Source organism: Nansenia antarctica (assembly GCF_963989245.1).
Source record: "Nansenia antarctica genome assembly, chromosome: 1".
NCBI lineage: Eukaryota > Metazoa > Chordata > Actinopteri > Argentiniformes > Microstomatidae > Nansenia > Nansenia antarctica.
In genome coordinates this window covers 4,655,294-4,676,064 of record NC_137674.1, presented here as the reverse complement: position 1 = coordinate 4,676,064, position 20,771 = coordinate 4,655,294, and the positions used below count along the sequence as shown (strand labels likewise).

General features: G+C 42.5%; 1 protein-coding gene across 1 annotated transcript in view; it reads right to left on the bottom strand.

Annotated features, from left to right (window-relative positions):
- The window catches only part of sptlc3 (serine palmitoyltransferase, long chain base subunit 3), a gene marked incomplete at its 5' end in the record, with an annotated part of 34,650 nt that extends 19,308 nt beyond the window's left edge, over nucleotides 1-15,342 (bottom strand). The window contains 5 exons of the mRNA XM_080550209.1: nucleotides 4,444-4,592; nucleotides 4,712-4,866; nucleotides 6,060-6,251; nucleotides 7,356-7,468; nucleotides 15,240-15,342. Coding sequence (XP_080406335.1) covers nucleotides 4,444-4,592; nucleotides 4,712-4,866; nucleotides 6,060-6,251; nucleotides 7,356-7,468; nucleotides 15,240-15,342 — 712 coding nt within the window. The remainder of the gene's footprint in view (nucleotides 1-4,443; nucleotides 4,593-4,711; nucleotides 4,867-6,059; nucleotides 6,252-7,355; nucleotides 7,469-15,239) is intronic.
- Nucleotides 15,343-20,771: the final 5,429 nt, after the last annotated feature.

Here is a 20,771-nt window from a genome sequence, read left to right as displayed (position 1 = left end):
TTTGATTGGATCTGTAATTATTAAACAATACTAAGTTGCATGCTCTGAAATGTATTCTCATCGATAATAAGAACAGTAGGACAAATTAAGCTTAAACTGATGTCTTCTTTTAGATATGACGGCAGTTCCATATGTTGTTATCACATGCTCATTGTGTAGAACTGTTGTGCAGAATTTCACTGGGTGAAATTTCTTTTCTGTGGGGATTTGCCGTCATTATCGTCATGCAGTCAGTATAGATTAATATTAATTTGGGCCGTTTCACTGACCCTTTATAGGCAACTATGGGGTGGGACGACACTCGTTCACGTGCGCAACATTTTGAGTTGATTGTGATTTATAAAGGGACACAGGGGTGGGACTTGCACTTGCGTGCGCACCGTTTTAGAATTCCGAATGTTGATGTGCGTAAACGTTCTTGCTTGAATGTCTACGTACGCAAGCTATTTACGCAAAGCTTTAGAAACGAGGCCCTCGGTGATACGACTCCATCACCTACAGATAACCAGTACTAGCATATCTATGAGTTTATAATTGGAATGAACAATACTGAACAATACAGAGAAGATACATTGGAGGCATCATACAGATTCAATGTTTTAGGCAGGAATGGCAGAGTTATCTGGCATTGAGTGGTGTGTGTGTGTGTGTGTGTGTGTGTGTGTGTGTGTGTGTGTGTGTGTGTGTGTGTGTGTGTGTGTGTGTGTGGGTGTAAGAACATAATGTATTAAAAGCAGCTCTCCCTTTATCAGGCCCAAAGCCCCCACCGGCACATTGACATGTGGTCTCTTCATACAGCATTTACTCAGCAGTGACCTCACAGGTCTATTTCCTGATTCGTATGCTGCCCTCATATGGATCCTTTAGTTCTGGATGGTCTCAGGGAAGGAGAGTGGAGACATCACAAGTGCCAGAGTCACCTACTGTATGTTACCTGGAATCAAGTGTCAAGTATGTGACCACAGTTGCTTGATTAGACTGTGTCAACTTCCCCAAGGTTACAACTACCTCCCGACCGAGAAATCTCTTGTTCACCAGAAAGCCAAGTAGCTACATATCACCGTGGCAACATGACCCTACTCCAAGATGGACAATCAAGGACAAGCCTCAGCACTCACAGGAAGCAGTAAAGGGGTATTGTCAAACCTTTAGAGCTGACTGTTATCTTTTATTTTATATAGACGACAACACGTGTCTATTTCTTCAAAGCTTTTAAACACCAGACAGAAAGTACTGTTAATCATCTATCACTGACCTTGCAGTTGTGATCATCTATTTCCATTGTACATATATATAAGTGACATATAACATCACTGTGCTATTGTCATTGTGATCCGCAACGCCCACACCCTGGACTCCTTCTAATCAGCCCTCAAAACCCATTTGTTCACCAAGGCCTTTGGCCCCTAGTCACTGTTTCTGTTTTGTTTGTTTTCTGTTTTGTCTGTCTGACCATTTCCTTTAGGATTGTAAAGCGTCCTTGGGTTTTATGAAAGGCGCTATATAAATCCAAGTTATTATTGTGCTATGGTACTGTATAGGCAAGTTACCTATTGATTCCAATTACCGGTAATAAGAGTTCCACATTTCTAAATCCTTTTAAAGTTTTAAGCAAAATACCATGGAAATAGTTCTTAAAAGACACTCATTTAAAACAGTTGAATTATTTAAATTAGGAATTATTTGAAAAATGTAAGTCAACTGATTTAGTTATCAATGACTTCCTTTGTTTTTTTGTTTAAAAAATGCTGTGCCCACATAAACAGAACCAAGTGTAGATTGAAGTCTGTCCTTGTGACTTAATGACGTAAGTGACGTAATTTGGGTGACGTAATTTGGGTGAACTATCCCTTCAATCACTGTGTGAAAAGTAGGAAATGGTACACATTAGGCCACATATTGATAGAGTTTGATGAATGATTGACACAAGGGGTATTTTAAACATCCAAACACCCAAGGTAAATAGAGCCAACTGATTAATCCTATTAAAGTTGGCTAAGAGTGTGACCACAGTAAGCAAGCACCTACAATATCGAGTGCGATATCAAATCTAATTAATGAACAGAGAATGATAAAGTAGGATCACTTTCATTCATCCAATGACATAACAGACCATCCCTGAATATGAACTAAAAACACAGGAGGTTGTGGAGTCACTCTTCAAACATGGATGTTGGGCTAATTAATAATAGACGTTTGATAAGGTCCCACAGGGGAGGAGGAGGTTTTGACTCCTTATCTCTCTCAGCGAGCCAACAGAAACACAACAAACACACCAAGAAACAGGCTAGTTTATGGAAATAAACAAATAAACAAGTCACATGAATGAATAATGGATGGTGTGACTGTGAGGGGGACGTTGTGCTGCCTTGCTCTCTGACAAACATTAATATGACTAATGAGCACATGCCCTTTGTGTTTCTCTGGTGCCCTCTGTTCTCAGTTTTGAGGTCTGTCGAGCCTCTGATGTGGCATAGTAACTCTGCACTCACGACTCAACTCATTGTATGAGAGAAACACCTCAGTTGTTCTCAAATCAGGCACACGGGCATAGCACATACATATAGACTCAAAACTAACAGGGTCAACCGCAGAGACAAATAGGTGCCTTCTGAGAGTTCGTTTTTTTTGCTAATCGCGTGGTGATTAGTGAGGTTCGTCACCACACCTGTTTGAAACAGATTGACCTATAAACATACAGCTGTGAACAGGGCTGGGCTGGGAAATCAGTCAGGCCCGGAAATATACCCTATTCAGTTTACTAATATACACTACACATCAAAAGTTTGAGTACACCTGTTTAAAATCGTTTTTTTTCCATGATTGCAGGTTGCTCTGAACTAGTGGGCTTCTCTCATTCCTTTCTCACTCCTGCCGTGGGACTAGCAATGCTACTCTCTCCACCTTCAAAAAGAAAAAAAGCAAGAGCACAACATCTCTTTCAATGTACTATTAGCCTATAATCCAGTTAACCACTCTTTCCACCTATTCAAAGAACAGAGTAAGAGGACAATAGCATATTCAGTTTACTGATACACTACCCAACTCAAAAGTTAAAATAGCCCTTTAACCAACACAAACATTAAATAACAGACCTTTCAACAATACTGTAATTACAGTAGCTCAAATAGTGTTGAGTGTGGCACGTGCATGCACGCATGCCATGCATACCGTGCATGCACGCATGCCATGCATACCATGCATGCACAACGAAGACACAATACTTTGCGTTGTTGCAATAACTGCAATACCAATACAATTATGAGCTCAAAGTATGAGCTCACTGACTAAAGTTTTCAACAACACGCATGAATTGTCAAATAATATTGATCGCATTAACCAGACTAGATCTGCCAATTATGCCACCAATGTTTTTGAGGAAATTAGAAAGAGAACAACCACTTATTATTCATTGTCTAGTTTCTTGGCAGTTTTAACACTAGGCTTTTGACAGGGGACGTTGATGCATCGGTTAGGTTAGCTACGTTAGCTAGCTAGCATGTTTATTTGTTATCATTATTTTTGGCCATAAGTCTCGCGGCCTGCGGGCTATTTAGCTAGGCCACCAGGAAAACTTCCGGTGCTCCCGATGGCCAGTCCGCAACAGCAACAGCAACAGTCAGAATTTGAAACCTGATTGATCAGGTTTGTATCCTGTAATACAGGATTTAGATTCTTATTTTGCATTCTCAGAGGCTGGTTCAAAGTTGTCAGAATAAGACCCACAATCATTCTGAGGCCATCAGCTCTTCCTCCAGATCTTCTCTGCTCCAACACTGACAGTCAGATTGATCTGTGGCCTGTTTTAAGTTGAGAGGATTTTATAATGATACCATTTCAACACAGCTCAGTGTGAACCACTATGTAATGATCTCTGCTTATTTCTCAAACTGTACATAATTTAACAATGGCTGAATTATTCATACAACGTTACAGCCCCTAGAAGATAGCCTAATTAAAGTTTGTGGCAGTATAATTTATGAGAAAGATAATAACTGATGGTGAGTGTGATGAAAGAGATGTATTTGTGTACATATTGGTTTCACCATTTAAAAATGACAACACTTTTGACAAATATTCAAATATTTCACGGGAACCAAAAGTAAATGTGGCTTGACAGGTGTTTCTGGTACGTCAAGTATGTTCTGTCGGTCAATAAATACTTCTACAGTGGATAACGAAGAATGCTCACCATTAACCTTCCTATTAGTTATGCAAGGCACTGAATTTCAAGAATGAGGAGTATACTTAGAAAAGGAAATAAAAATACAATAAAATTCATCACCCTCATGATGGTCTGTTGACCGAGTATTTCCAGATAAATGTGAAGTAGCAAGAAAGCTCAAGTGTGCTCAAGCTCATTCATCTGAGGACCTGGAGCAAACTGTGCTATGCAAATCATTCTCGAACAAGAAAGACCTGAAATGTTAACCACGCACTCACCCATTTCCTGTCTTGTGCTGCAGACCCCAAGCCCATACTGCCGCGTGTTGTCCGCTACTGTTTTCAGGAAGTCAGCGTTGTTTTCAGCAAAGCCAAGGTAGTTATAAGAACCCATGTTAATGACATTGGAGATCGTCTTCCCCGTAAACCTGTTGGAGGGTGAACATTCACTCGTCATTTTCTATGTTTCTGTTTGGATCGACCTTCTCGCATTCACTGCTAAATGAAATTAAGGATAATTCGCTGGATCCACAATAAGTTGTAATACCTAAAAGTCCAGTTGTAGTCGTCAGACACCCTCTCCATCACGTCGAACGTGGGCCCGGGCAGACTGCAGATGGGCCGGTTCCAGTTGTCTCGTACCCTCATATAGAGGTTACGTGTGTAAAAGTTCTCAAAATCTAAATAAAGTGGAACAAAATCCTGCAAACAAATGTAAATGTATGATATTGGATATCATTGTTTGGTATCACAGCATGACATATACATGGCACATTACCTTGAATGTCATTGAGTAGATGAGTGGTAAGTGGCTACGACATTGTTGTCAACTACTTGTTCATTAAAAGCTTGAGGGTGGTTGGTTGCAAAATAGAACAGTGAATAAAAGGCTATTTTAATAGTTAAAGATCACAGGGACCCTAACCCAGAGTTCCCCTGGGAATGCAACAGAGCAAGCCAGCCTTGCCAATTAGGTGAGCATGTCATTAACCATGTTTTTAAGTGTATGTGATGATCACAGATGTAAGCCTTCGTAAACACCATGGATGCCTTGCCTTGCCTTAGGGGGAGTGCAAAGCACCCCTGAGATACACGTTAAGTGACAGATGGAGCAGCAGATTACACACTCATTTCATCTTCAGGTTGTCAACCTTGACGCTTAACAAAGTATCTTTGAGACATTGTGGCTGATCAAGATGATGACGATCAATATAACAACACACAGGACAGCAATGCCAGGTTCAAAGGTTGTGAACACATTTGGACAGATGTGTCTACTCTACACTGTAAAAAAAAGACTGAAATAAAATGTCTGACTGTGGTAGACTATAACGCTCGTATGGGGAATCATGAGTGAAATGACTTTGTTTATGCACCCCCATTTCCCGATGCTTAGCGAGACAGACCTTAATCTCTAAGGGATATGTGCACAGTAGGAAAAACACATTTGAATCTACTGAGAATTAATTAAGGCCTCAACAGGTACACTCCATTACGCCCTAAGTGTATGTGACGGAGGTGAAGTGTGTGTGTGTGTGTGTGTGTGTGTGTGTGTGTGTGCGTGTGTTTATGTGGTCGGGGATTATGAATGAATGAATTAATGGTCTTTATTGTCATTAATACAGTACAGGTACCATACAACGAAATTTAGTAGGGGGGGCTCCCCTGGTGCTTGGAAAAAACCCAAGAGGGCCAAGGGTAAAATAAAAAAAGGGAAAAGAGCTGGTTTACATAAATAAAGGCTATGTACACTATCTACTATACTATACTACTATACTATAAAATAAAACACTGTGCTGTACTCTATGCTATGCTATAAATATCCTAACTTTCTCCTATATCTGAACCTTATGTACCCGAGGGTTGTCATATTGCACATAAACACCATGGATTACCTTCTGTTCCTCTCTCTCCTGAGCCAGGTGGCATTTCTCAAGGCCAACAGCCCGAAGGAAGTCTCTGAAGTAGCCGAACAGGGTGACAATACCAAATCCAAGGTATGTCATGACAGCCACATACATGGGAGCCTGCTCAAAGGAATCCGCCCCTCGCCGCCTGGAGTGTACCCCATTTCCTGTGCCGTTTCTCTAAACCGCAAATAACAACAGTTAAATTACACTTTTGTGTTTGTAAATGAGTAGCTATATAGTTGAACATTTTTCTTTCAACATACAATGGACATTACATAGGATGGCAACGTGTTGATGACTTAAGACTCTAGTCAGAATATGTGGATCAGATGATAAGTGACAGGTGATAATGATCAGTTTAGCCTCTTTTGCCTAAAATATGAATGGAAGAATATACAATTCAGGACATGGGTCTACTCGTGTGTTTGCTCGTTTATAACTAATAAAGCACTTTGAGCTGCAACGTTTGCAGGAAAAGTGCTATACAAATAAATGTTATTATTATTAAATAACCATAAGACACCCTATGCATGTGTGTTTAGAACCTAATGCAATCGGCTACAAACAAAACATCTGTCTAAATCGACATTTACATTTTCAACATCGCAGAAGTCCAAACTGTCAGAGTCTTCACTGGGTGATGGAGATGGTTTGGTGTTTTTGGTGGAAATGCAACCAGGCATCCTCCAGGCGTTTGAACGTTTGAGTGACTCTAACCCTAACCCTAACTGCTAACTACTGAAGCTAAACACCTGCTGTAAGAAATAAACACCGGTTATGTGATCGATACCAGTAGATCGATACTGCGCAGTGCCTTGCTCAAGGGCTGATCCTTCCTCTCTCTCAAAAATACACAACTGACCACTACCATAATATCCGCCGCTATCGGCGTCAGGTGGGATAAGCTCTGAAAGTTTACGTTGATGACGGAAGGCTCAGAGTCTGCGTTCGTAAACACGCCCCGGACATCTGATCAGCACTCACGGAACGCCTCTCGTCCAATCAAATCACAGTGTCACTTTATGACGTTGCACCCAGTGTGCGCTCCGGCGCTCTCAGAGCGACTTGACGAACGCACCCGCAGCGTCACAGCGAGCCCACACGCCCTGTGACCAACGCTATTGAGAAACACTGTAGGTAGGTTTACAGGTAAACCCACCGTTCTAATGAGTTCTAGACAACTATGGAAACATTCATCCCGAGATCAATTAATGTTGTACCTACATAAATTGAATGCACAACCATGCATGTTTGGAAACCAACAGTTTGAGTTTGACATACCTGACTCTTGTGGTATCCGTTTGTCTTATTATAAAAGCCTCTCTTCGGGTTGTTCTGGTTCGGTGTTAGTTGGGTTCCGTTTGGCACCAGGGCAGCAGTGGTTCTGGCCATTCCTGTTCAGATGGAGGTGTGGAGTGGACTGTTCAGATGGAGGTGTGGAGTGGACTGAGTCTGACTGAAGGGAAATGTAAGGAAGTGTTTGGTGTGTGTGTGTGTGTGTCCTGTCTCCTGCGCTGCACGGCAGGTATGAAACCGGTTGGGTAATTGTACTGAATGACTTCCTCATTGTCCTCCTGAGGTTGCATGCTCGCAGAAAACTCAACCTGCCAACTCCAGCTGCCATTCAGTGGAACAATAATAGTGAATTGTTTGAAATGGTTATTATGGCAATAGCTTCATTTTGACCGGCATTATTATTAACACTTTGAACCAAAAATTAGTAAATGTTAGCATTTCCAAACATCTTGGGACTCATGACCTTTACACACAGAAAGTGAAACACTGCATTATGTTTTGATGAATGGTGCAAACTTGGCTTGCACTTCTCTATTATAGTGAAAGTGCTACTCATTGTAGCCTCCCTAAAACAGGAAGTTCAAGTTAACTTATTGCACACAGAATGAGCTTTTAGCACTCTTTAGACAGCTCTTAATTGTGATAGTAAAAACATTGATGGGCTAAGAACAACACAAGTTGCTTTACAGAGGGCAGAAACTATCTACATTTTCAAATAATGCATGTAGGCTACACATATTATGTGCTGTTATTGAATGTGCTGGAAAAGGTATTGTATGACAAATCCCAAACAGCATTCGAGGCTGATTTGGAACAATCTCTGCTGGTTAGTGATCCCAGTTGTTGATTATTTACTGGTGTGGAATGAATTGGTCACAACCCTACATATTGGCACAAAATCAAGATATCACTCAAAACACACCTCAGATTATCCTCAGTTTCTTCATGGCTGCTGACATGTACGGTAGCTGTCTGCCTCTGAAATTCACAACAAATTGTTAGAGTCTAGTAACTGATCCTTATTCTGATTGCATAGACTAGAGGGATTGTGTGCCAATGGAGGGTCAGCATTGTCACATACCTCAAACTAGGGCAAGGAAATGCATTTATCACCCACCCAGGGCCGCGCGCCCTTTTGCTGAGTTTGTGTTTGTATAGGCCTATGTCAGAGTTTGGAATGTAAAACATGTCTGAGCATGACGTCATTGTCATGTGGCCAGGGAAGTATGTTTGTGAGACAACACCCAGCCCACATTCACTAAGTGACTGCCATGTGTTGTTATTGGGTCACAATTTAATCTGACAAAGTTGCCTTCTATTTGGGAGTTACAAAGGCCAAATTAGTGTGTGTGTGTGTGTGTGTGTGTGTGTGTGTGTGTGTGTGTGTGTGTGTGTGTATACATTCCTTCAGAAATAACCTTGTTGAGATCAGGCTTTCTAAACTAAGAAAAAGGTACATTAATTTTTGCAGAACATAGCTACCGGTGCAAAGGGGTGGCAACCTATTTTAAATGAGTAATGCCTCGGGTCATACCAATCAAATCACTTCCTTGGGCGGAGCTCCAGAAAACAGAATTCAGTTTTACCTTCAGGCTTTCTTCCTTCTAGCTTTGCAACAACTCTGCACAATGATAGTCCTACCTGGTTGCAAAAGAGGACATACATAACTATGACAAACAACCATTCTAGGCCATGTAGGGAAGTGTTCTTGGAATGTACACTCACTGAACTCTTAGGAAACACCTGTACACCTTCTCATTCATTCATGTGTTGTAATGGTGTGCGGAATGTTTTCTTGGCACACTTTGGGTCCGTTCAATCATCAAGCATCTTTTAAATGCCACAGCCTATTTGAGTATTGTTGCTGACCAGGTGCATCCCTTCATGGCCACACATGTACCCATCTTCTAATGGCTACTTCCAGCATGATAATGCACCATGTCACAAAGCAAAGTCGTCTCAAACTGGTTTTCATGAACATGACAATGAGTTCAGTGTTCTTCAGTGGCCTTCCCAGTCACCAGATCTGAATCCAATAGAAGACCTTTGTGATGTGGTAGAACGGGAGCTTCAAAGCTTGAAATCTGCAGGAATTGCGTGACGCAACATCAACATCTTGTGGATTCATTCATGCCATGAAGAATTAAGGCTGTTTTGAGAGCAAAGGGAGGCCCTACCCATTATTAGTGTAGTGTTCCTAATAAAGTGTTCAGTTAGTATATCTAGTGAAATTGTGAGCATGCAGAGAATACGGTACCGGTATATTAAAACTTCTTTGAATGGCAGTGATGCGTCATAACTTAGACGTCCAGGGATCACATATTGATCATGCGTCATGTCTCGCTTCTCAATGTTGAACTCCTCTCTGTTCCCCTTATCTATGCTCTATATCTCCCTTCACCCTCCCACCCCTCCATCATAAAAAAAACGTGCTGTCTCTTTGACATCATGTGTCTAGTAGAGTTTTTAAATCTTAATTTAAATTGCAAGTCTGATGGATAGGATCACTGCTTGTTTGAAGGCTGGGTGTGATGTTATGGTTGAAAACATTTGGGCCCTGTGGGATGACACGTGTCGTCGGCGATCACTCCAGACGTGCCTCTTCTTCATGCCAACCGATGAGGGTTTGTGTTGTCTAACAACCCAACAGTCTTGTCAGACAGGGCGGGGGGCCGGCTGACTGACGCTAGTTTTAAAGGAGAGGAGTGCAGGTAGCATATTATCTGAGTGTTGGAGAGAGGTACAGACAGACTGAGAAAGGGAAATATTGTGTATCTTAGTTATAGATCTCTCACCAAACAGAGTTATTGAATAGAAGGTGCCATAGTTTATATAAGTTAAAGACATTGTTCTAATCTCCTAAACCTTTACCCCCACCTGCGGCCTTGAGTGGCATAGTAGCTTGCCACTAGCAAGCTTTATGGCCAGTGCTCTCCTGTGCCTCGGCTGGGTTGTTACCCCGGGACCAGCTGTAACCTAGATCTGTCAGGATTCATTAGCTATATCAATCTATGTGGGGCTGTTGAGATTGCCTTTACTAATGTTTTCTTAATTTCATATTTGTTGCTATCCAAAATCTAAATGATCTAGAATTTCCCTATAATGTTAACAGTTGTGTTGTGTTCCGTAATAGGCTATTGAGGGTGTTGTTGTTGCTGTTGACTATGAACCACAGTCTCTTTAACAAATATGTGCTTACCGTTCGAGGATGATCACACAAATAAGCCCAGCTCCATGGGGACATTCCTCATTTTAAACTTCAAGAAACATCTCTCATGTGTTTAATATTTTTGAAGTTTGGCCTTCTTTTCATGTCAATCCTTTTCATTCTTGCCAAACCCTTCAATGCAACGTCTCCCAAGCGATAATGATAAATAAATGTATTTCTTAAAAGGAACTTTTCTCCACCCCCCCCCCTGCTGCTCTAACATCTCCTATTTTGGTAAAGAGAGAGCCTTTATGTAAATTGGATACAGTTTTCATTTTCGAAAAACAATATTTCTAACCTTCTTTAAAAGAGAACCCACCTAGAATGCAGATGAATGGTCCAGCGAGCTGTTGGGGAATTGACTGCGTACTGGGCACAACAGGAGGGCTTCCTCTGTGTTGCTTTCATCTTAATGTCATGTAGAAGGGGCTTTCCTTAAACACCAAATGCATATGAGCAGATCCAAAACTGTTTGCTTACTGTATGGGTCTTAGCTATGATCACAACTAATTGAGACCCAGCTTGACTAATTCCAGACCTCAACCCATGAACTTATTTCACTTCTTTGAATAATTATCACTGAAACGAGTATGGAAATGTGCACGTGAACATGGTTTAATTAATTAGTATTTATTGGTCATGTAAGTGACATCTCATTCACCCAGTACGCAATGGGTACTGTCACTGTGCATGATGTAGGAAAGAATTGCCCCCCCATCTAGTGGTAGCTAGGGGGATTAGCCTACAAATAGCTCTGAGGGAGTCTACATCTTACATTTGCTCCAAATCTCTGCACACACACACACACACACACACACACACACACACACACACACACACACACACACACACACACACACACACACACACACACACACACACACACACACACACACACATATGTCTATGCAAGTGTATGCATACAAAACATGCATAGATCCAAACACATGGATTTGAGCGTCTATGGATAACTCCCTGTGCCACTGTACTGTTAAGGACCAATGCAGAGCTATATTTATACTACCCCTTGGGGGCCATTAAATCACATAATTTCTTCATCAGGCCTGACTGACCTCATTTTAATACACCACGTCAACAAACATTAAAAGAAAAAAGAAAAGTAGTTATGGAATTTCAAATACATTTTGCATAAGCCGTGTTCAACTGTGATTGACTAATTTTTAGAAGCTCAAGTGGTGCAGTAGGAACAGTAGTATAATGGAGTGTATTTCTGTGAGTTGTCTGTGTGGAGTCTTTTCATGTGCTGGCTGTCAAGAGAGAGCTAAAAGCAGCACTCAGTCACTACAGTATATACGTAACTACAGAACACCATTATAAGAAACAAGAGAGAAAACGCATAAAAGCTTTATGCCCAATGCTGTTCTGTGCCAGAGATAGAAAGTATGAATGTGTAAATACAGTGCTACACATTAACTGTGTTACAGTGTTTGGCTATGGGGGGAAAAGGATAAAATGTGTTTTCTGTCAGAGAACTTGGTTTGACTTCTCCCTATAGGATTGCATGGCTGACCGACCCGAGCGTATAAAGGCTCCTGAAATGCGCGCCCATTTCATTCTTTTCACTCTTCACTGAATTTTTTGGAAGCCTGTATTCCGATAGAACTTCGCTACCTACCTAGCTTAACTGTTTCCCCTGAGCGTAAGGTTGCTTATTGTTCGTCACAAGAATCCTGATGATTCAGGCTTCACTCTTACAGAGCGGAATTCTCTCTAGTGTGGTTCTCCAATAATTAAATCAATTTCTTTCTTTCGCTACACTAGGTGCTCCTGTGTTTTCCACACTTGGTTGCAGCATTGCTTGGCTAGATAGCAGGCTAGATTATGACCATTAGCCTGCTCTCCCCACTCCCCCACTGTTTTCAGGCTCACTAACATTCACCACACTACGTATGTGATGCTACGCTAGATGGCTAACGAAAGGGTGGTTCGCTAGGAATTAACCCACACTAGGTAATTACTATAAACCACTACATGGCTACTTTCTCTCATAGTTCCTTTCATGTTCAACTTTAGTTTGTGTGTCAGATTAACCCTACCATTCACTCTGTCTCTGGCCTCACAGGCATTCACAAGTGTGCCGAGGGGGCCCATAGCCCCACATCGAAGATTGGTTGATATGTGAGGACACCTCGGATCAGACAGCAGATCATTCAAGGCCTCTTTCACACCGGCAGTTCCGAACGCCGGTTCGCGTTCGCGTGCCGAAACCTCCGAACGTTGGCGATGTCTGGCGAACGAGCCCGCGTTCATACCAGTGTATCGTTCGCCAGACAGCGCCAATGTTCGGAGGTTTCGGCACGCGAACGCGAACCGGCGTTCGGAACTGCCGGTGTGTAAGCCCTAACAGTGTTCAACCTGATCATCCTTCTGGATAACTGGTTTCAGAAAACAGTCTGTCCAAAAGACCGTTGCCAAAAAGTCTCCAGACTCCTTTATAAGTGGAGGACTTTGAAGGCTTGGTCATATAGAGTTTTGTACAAATGTCTTCAGTTAGTCATGTTTGACAGTAGACACCCTGGTGCATTATCTCCAACAGCTGCAGTGTGCCTAACCTTGAGTGGGTGTGTGCACGTCTGCAGGGGACGGGAGATTCCCCACAGCTCTTTTCCCATCAAAAGGAACTGAGAAAAAGAGAAAAGTGTCTGGTTTGAAAGGAGACGGTGAGTGAGGCAGAATGACAGAGCTGCTGCTGAATGAACCTGGGAGAAAGCAGGGGGAGAAAGATAGAAGGGCGGGTTGAGGATGGAGAGAGGGAGGAGGAGATACAAAAATAGAGCGGCTCATGACTTTTTCAAAAGCTGCGAGAGCTCGGCTAGCCCTGCGGGCTCCCTCTGTGGTCAGGGGGTCAGATGGGCTCTTTAAGTCTGCCCCCCCCCCTCTCTGCTTTGACCCTAATTAAGTTCTACAGATATTGTGACTCATTTAAGACGAGTGCGTCATTTGCCATTACAGAACAGCGCTGCCCTGCTTAATGAAAGCTGGAGGGAATATCTTCTGATGTCTTGGCTTTCTGCCCACTGCTTTTTCCACTCTTTTCATCCCCCTCTCCACGCACGCTGTCCCTGTCAATCAGCAACGTCTCTCTTCTCTCACATCCGCACTTGTTTCTGGTGCCAGTCAGTTGGTAATAGAACCAACAGAGCATTTCTGTTCTAATAGACCCTTTTTAGTGCCTACGTCATGATGATTACATCACAGGGTTTGCTGGAGGAAAAACAAAGGCAAATTGGAGGCAAACACGAATCACCTTAGAGGAGTCGGCTACATCAACTACCGTAAATGTCATCTTGCTGTGGGTGTTGGGTGCCAGTATCAAAGGAGTAACGGCTCCAACTAACAATAACTACTGGGAGGGCTGAATGACTGAATGAATATCAAACGTGTTTTTTTTTTCTGAACTGTTGGCATTCCGGGGGAGGGTTTGAATGTTTAATGTATTACGAACGGCCAGAGACCGAATCACAGTTCCCCTCTCAGATTTCATCGGCGGGGGACGATTACTCAGATGTGAAAGTCAGAGTTTGGGGTTACAATTGTGAATATCCCAGCTGGGTGGACAACATTAATGTGCAGACAGGTGGAATAGTAAATCACTTCCTACTCCGGCTGCAAAAGGAGCCGTTTGTTCCGGGCAACCCAGAAATCCATCTGCCTTATGACATTCAATCTCTGCATGGCTCCAAACTCTCAGTGAGGCTCTTCGCTAGCAGTAATTACTGTTCTCTTTCTACGGGGGCTGCCCGGACCGGGCCCGTGGAGAGAGGGAGCACAGGGTTTCATACTAAATCTCCTCCTCTTTTGTCACCAGCCAGCCCTCCCTGAAGCTGCTCTCTGGGGTGATGTATGAACCTGTGGTGCTGGTTCTAAGGGATGGTTTCTCTCTCTGCAGCATGTTGTTCTGCTGTCATTGTCTGGTAGAGCAATATTGTGTCGCATACAGGATGGATGAGACCTCAGTGAGGCCAGGAGGTGGGGGAATAAATGTGTTCTGTAGACTGCTGATGCGATAACTGGTTCAGACACGCATATTTTAGATTATATTCAACCTCTTTGTTCAATGAAATGTATGTTTTGCTCTAGGCACAGGGTCAGCCCCCCCTGGAGCAATTAGGGGTTAAGTGCCTTGCTCAAGGGCACAGCGGCACCATAGATATGATCAATTCAAATTAAATGTTGGCTCGAGGGCAAAACCACAGACAATGCCTTAATAAGCAATACGCCCTTTTAGCAATATGAATCTAATTTCCTGCATTTCTATGCAATTTAACAAGTCATGGCACCTCTAGCTGGTAATTTAGAGGAAAGCAAAAACGAAGTATTTTAAACATTTTTTATCATGAAACATAGGAGTTATATATATATATATATATATATACACACAGTATTCCAATAACGTTGATACATTGATTGACAAATATCAATAAGGTGGTGTATACATTGTGTCACCTTTGATAAACAACACTAATTACAATACATTTTAACATACATCATCTTGTGATGCCTATGGACATCATCAGTGATATTTCCTGGTGTCATTGGGTGTCAGCGCTACCCCACTCATGGCTCTCCTCTTCTGATCCACAATCACCTTGAAGCAACTTCTGCTACCACGATGGCCAACTTGATGACCCTTTGCCTACCGGCCCCTGTGATGCCCAGCATGTTGTAAGCCCTGCAGAGGGACTGGCCTGTGAACCCTCTGCATCCCATCTCAATAGGGCTCGCACCTCGCTCGCCACCCATTGCTTCGGCATTCTTCCACTAGCTTAGCATATTTCCCCTCTTCCTCTCATTGGCCTCCTCAATGCAGTCCTCCCAGGGAACAGTGAGTTCTAAGAGAATGATCTGCTTGGAGGCTTCCGAGAACAGCAACATGTCTGGCTTTCGTGTTGTTGTGGCAGCAGTTTCTGGGAACTTCAGTTGCTTCCCCAGGTTGACTCTCAATTCCTAGTCCTGTGACGTTGCTAGCAGGCCAGAGGAGCTGGTCCTGGCAGCTGATGTTAGCTTCTCCCCAGCCTCTTCACTGGGCTGTCGTTCCTAACCACCCCGCTAGCTGTGCCACGGCTTCTCGTTCCATAACGCTTAAATATACAGTATGTGCAAAGGTGGTATTGTAAAACAGTAGTGCAAAGGTAGAGTGATCACATTAACCTTTAATCAGAATAGTAACTCAAATGTGAGCTAACTTCTAGTGTGACAAAAAATATTTAACGTTACATTAAACTATCGTGCATTTGTCTAGTTTTTGTTTTTGAATATGCTTTAGTTTTTTCAGACTGGTGACATTAATGTTTTATTGGAAACGGAAAGACATTTCACTGCTCATTGTACTTGTATGATGTGGTATGTGACAAATAAATCTGACGTTCACTTTAACTGACTTATTGCAGACAAAGAAGTGAACAAGAAAATCCATTGTCTCCCCTCCCAGTACAATCGAATCAAAAGAAGCTGCCATCATCTGGAAGTGCCAGAGGAAGAACTACCACGCAGAACTGGGGAGACTGCGTTTCCTCGAGCCCCACATCAAAAAAAGAGCCTCACTGTCAAATATTGATGACAAGGTATGAATTTATATTGAATAATTCAACAAATGTTATTGAAGTTATAATATAGTAAATATATACAGTACACAAGATTAAATCTTGTCCCACTGCCATGGAACAGCACCAGCCTTAGAGTCGACATACTGGCAGAGGATGTCTCTGTTTTGTTTTGCTGGGTGCTGGGTTGCATTGGTGTAGCGTGGCAGTGCAGCTTGGGGAAGGGTAGGGCCGGTGTTGTCATGGCCTTCCAGATTGCAGGGGACAGAGGATGGTGGAGGTACGATGGTGATGTGTTTCCCATCCAAAGCTCCAAGGCAATTTGGGAATTGCCACTGCACCTGGAACCCCTTTGCCACTTTTCCCCACTCATCTGCGGTGTTGGGGCACTAAAAAATAAAGAGACAGAATTAACACTAGAACAGCCATGGGAGTTAAAAAATGTTAGATCTTTGCACTCGATCAAATTTCAGGACCCTCCTTTCATGACTTTTCCTAGATATGTGCGTTCTACCACCCGGTATCCTTACATTTTCAAAATCATCATCAGGATAAGCTAGTATACAGTTATTTTGCCGTTTTTCTGTGTAGGAAGCAGGCTAATTTACAAGCGGCCAACCAGTGGTCGTTGTGTGTAAATAGCAGCTTGAGCATTGTAAAGAGGCGGCTCTTTTAGTAGGTAAAAAAGGCACGGCTGTTCTAGTGTTAAATGATATGGAATAATGCATTAATTAGGCTATGTTTGTCTTTTACACAATGATGAGGCAGAGAATGAAGCAGAGTAGGATAATGAGGAGCCAGAGGAGGGTCTGGAAGGAGAAGGAGAAGAAGTGGAGGAGAGAAGTGAACCGGAAGAAGCGAGCAGCAGCACATAGCCTAATGTGATCCCAGCGGAGAAGTGAAATCGAAAAGCAGAAAGCTGATGTAAAAATTCGGAGCCAAAACCCTCCATAAGATTGGGTGACAATTGTTTTTTAAAACCTTGAGCAATGAAAACATTCCGTTTGAGTTAAAGCACAAGCTAGAGGAAGCATGGAAGCCCTCAACACCAGTAAGACCAAGGAGATCATTATGGACTTGTGAAAAACCGCTGTGAACACTCTCCCAACTACATCAACGGGATGGAGGTGGAGCATGTTCCCAGCTTTAAGTGTCTGGGGGTCCACATTGTCTGAGGACCTCTCTTGTACCCTTAACACCTCTTCCTTGGTCAAAAAGGTGCAGCAGCGTCTATACTTCCTGAGGAGACTGAAGAAATCCCAGCTGTCTCCCAGGATCCTGACCAACTTCTATTGCTGCACCAGTGTGAGCATCCTCACCAACTGCATCACAGTGTGGTGAGGCAACTGCAATGTGTTCGACCGGAATGCATTTGCGTTGCAAATGGGAGGCAAGTTAGCTAACTAGATAGCCTACATACTCAGTCATATTCAGACTATCTATAGGCATGTCTCTCGGATCTTTGATTGATTGATTGATTGAAAACTTTATTAGAATGTTTGCAGAAGTAGGTACATGAAAGTACATATTACATACAAGGTCAAACTAATAGGATAAAAACCCAAGAAAGCCACTGGCTTATTTCAATTGGGGTCCTTGATTTTCAATTCATCGTTACATGTAAGACAGACATAAGAAAAGAACTAGTACTATCTACATGATAATACAGACAAATAACTATTACTATCTACAAGATAAACGTACATCCATCATGGGAAGAACAATACAACAAAACATAAGGTATGTACAGCGGGTAGGACAGGTGGGGACATACTCCACAGGTGGGGGCGGGGGACAAAACACAAAGTATGTACAGTGGGTAGTTCGGGTCTTTTAATCTGATTTTTGTTTTAGAGGGTCCAGTTACGGATTGCAGCCTCCTGTAAATGTTTTTTGAGAGTGGTTTTGAAGGTGGGCAGTGTTTTGCACTCCTTTAAGATTATAGGAAGGGCGTTCCACATCTTTACTGCATAGTTTGCAAACGAGTTTAATCCCTTGTTTGTGGTGCAACGCGGTTGAACGTGGTTCGTGGAGCTTCCTCTGGTGTTGTAAGTGTGGACGTTGTTCACTTTTTGGAAGTATGTTGACAGGTACTTGGGTGTCTTTGTGGTGTAGCGTATCTTGAAGACTAGGCCCAGTGCAAGCTGCTGCACTCTGTCAACTACTCGTAGCCAATCAAGGCTCAAAAAATGAGCAGCGGTTAGATGTGTCCTAGGGTTGAGGCCTAGCAGAAGCCTAACCAGTTTATTTTGGGCTGTCTGGAGTCTTGTTTTATGGGCCTTTGTGGTTCTATAGTACCATGATGTTACGGCATAGTCGAAGTGACATTGAATGAGAGCTCCTGATAGGGTCCTCAGTGTGTTTTTACTGACAAGTGAGGATATCCTGTACAAGAATCTAGTTTTATGGTTCACTTTTTTGATTACTTTTGCTGCCATTTTATCTCCGGAAAGATTTGCCTCTAAGATGGAGCCCAGGTATGTAATATCCTCTTTTCTTGTGATATTAATGTTACCCACATTTATTTTAAAATTTTCAGCCTTTCTGAGTTTAGATGGGGATCCGTATAGGATGGTTTCAGTTTTACCTAGGTGTATTGATAGTTTATTGTCAGCTAGCCAGATGCAGATTCTACTCAGTTCAGTGCTTAGCGCTTTTTCCACCTGCAATATGTCCCTGTCAGAGACCAGCAGAGCCGAGTCATCCGCGAACAGGAACAAATTGCAATTACATGCTGATGACATGTCATTCACATATATTAGGAACAGTAAAGGTCCCAATATGCTTCCTTGTGGAACGCCGCAGGTCACTGGGAGGGGGGGGGACAGTGTTCCGTTCACACTAACCACCTGTTCCCTCCCCTCTAAGTAGGATTGCATCCAGCTCACCGATGTTCTATCGAACCCAATTGCTTTCAGTTTATCTAACAATATGTGGTGATCTACTGTGTCGAAGGCCTTCTGGAGGTCCAGCATGACCATGCCGCAGTACTTGCCCGAGTCCACCTCATGGTTGATGTGGTCGTTCAAATAGAGAAGGCATGTGTCAGTGGAATGGGATGTTCTGAATCCTGATTGAAATTCATACATCAGATTTTTTTCGGTAAGGTACCTATCGACCTGTTCATAAACTATTTTTTCCATAAGTTTCGAGATGGAATTAAGAATAGAAACAGGTCGGTAGTTGCCTGGGTCTAATTTGCTTCCTTTTTTATACAGTGGGGTTACCCTTGCTATTTTAAAGTCAAGGGGGACGTGTCCCTGTTTGATGGAGAGGTTTATTATGTGGGTGATGATTGGGGTAATGGAGGCAGCTGAGTCTTTTAGAAATCTGGCTGGAATATTGTCATGGCCCGTGGCCTTTTCTGAGTGTCGAGCGCCTAGCTTTTTAAACACCTCATCGTTTGACACCATGGAGAGTTTAAAATCATCATTGCGTACACCCAGTTTATTGTAGAACGCACGGATGTGCTCTACACCATAACGCCCTGAGTGGGGTGGTAGATTGTTAACTAATTTAGTGGCTATGGTTGTAAAGAAAGTGTTTAAGCACTTAGCCACATCCAGCTTGTCTGTAAGGAGAGAATCACCAGATTTTATGCTGATGTTTGTAGACCTGGTTTTGAGTTTTTGACTGCAACCTAGTTGGCTATTAAGTAGCTTCCAAAGGTCACGTGGTTTGTTTAAGTTTTCTTCGATTTTGTTATCGAGGTATTCTTTCTTAGCAGATTTGGTCATGGTAATTACCTGATTGCATAGTTTGTTGCATTGTTTTTTAATTTTCTCAAAGTGGGTTTTGTGATCTTCGTTTAAGTGTTTCACTAATTTTGATTTGCATTTTTGAACTTCAGAGCATTTTAGGTCTCTGACTTTCATAGCATTTAGAATGTCCGAATTCATCCATGGTTCCGATCGGGTTTTAACCCTGGTGGTTCTCATGGGGGCTATACTGTCAATAATATTTAGGAATTTGGTTTTGAAACCTAGCCATGCCTCTTCAACCTGTGTGCATTTTAGTTCATCTAACCAGTCTTGATTCTCCAGTTTATGGTTTAAGGCCTCACTAGAATAGGATTTAAGGGATCTAGTGGTTACAGTTTTATGACCGCCAGCCTTGGGTTTATGTTTTTTACGAGTGCAAAAGATCATGTAATGATCACTTAGCCCACATACAATAACCCCACTCTTGGAGATTTTGGACTCATCCGATGTTAGAATGAGATCTATGGTGGTTTGAGTAGAAATACACACCCTAGTGGGTTTGATAATTTGTTGACGGAGACCGTGTAATTCAGAAAACCTAGTGAAGGATTTGAAAACGGATGCTTCATTTCTGAGCATGTCCGTGTTCAAATCTCCAATAAGAATCTTTTCCACACAGTCAACGTCATCCAAGCACCCCTCAAGAATATCATAGAAATCATTCTGATCGGGAGGTCTGTAGATAGTACCAACCAGCACCGGTTTTGCTTTGTTAAAGATAATTTCAACCCAAACAGATTCTAATTTGTCACGATTCAGGTCATCACGGGTGTTAAAGATAATATCGTTGTGAATGTACATGCAGACACCACCCCCATACCTGTTTCTGTCGTTTCTGATGACTGTGTAGTTAACTATTTCAATCTCT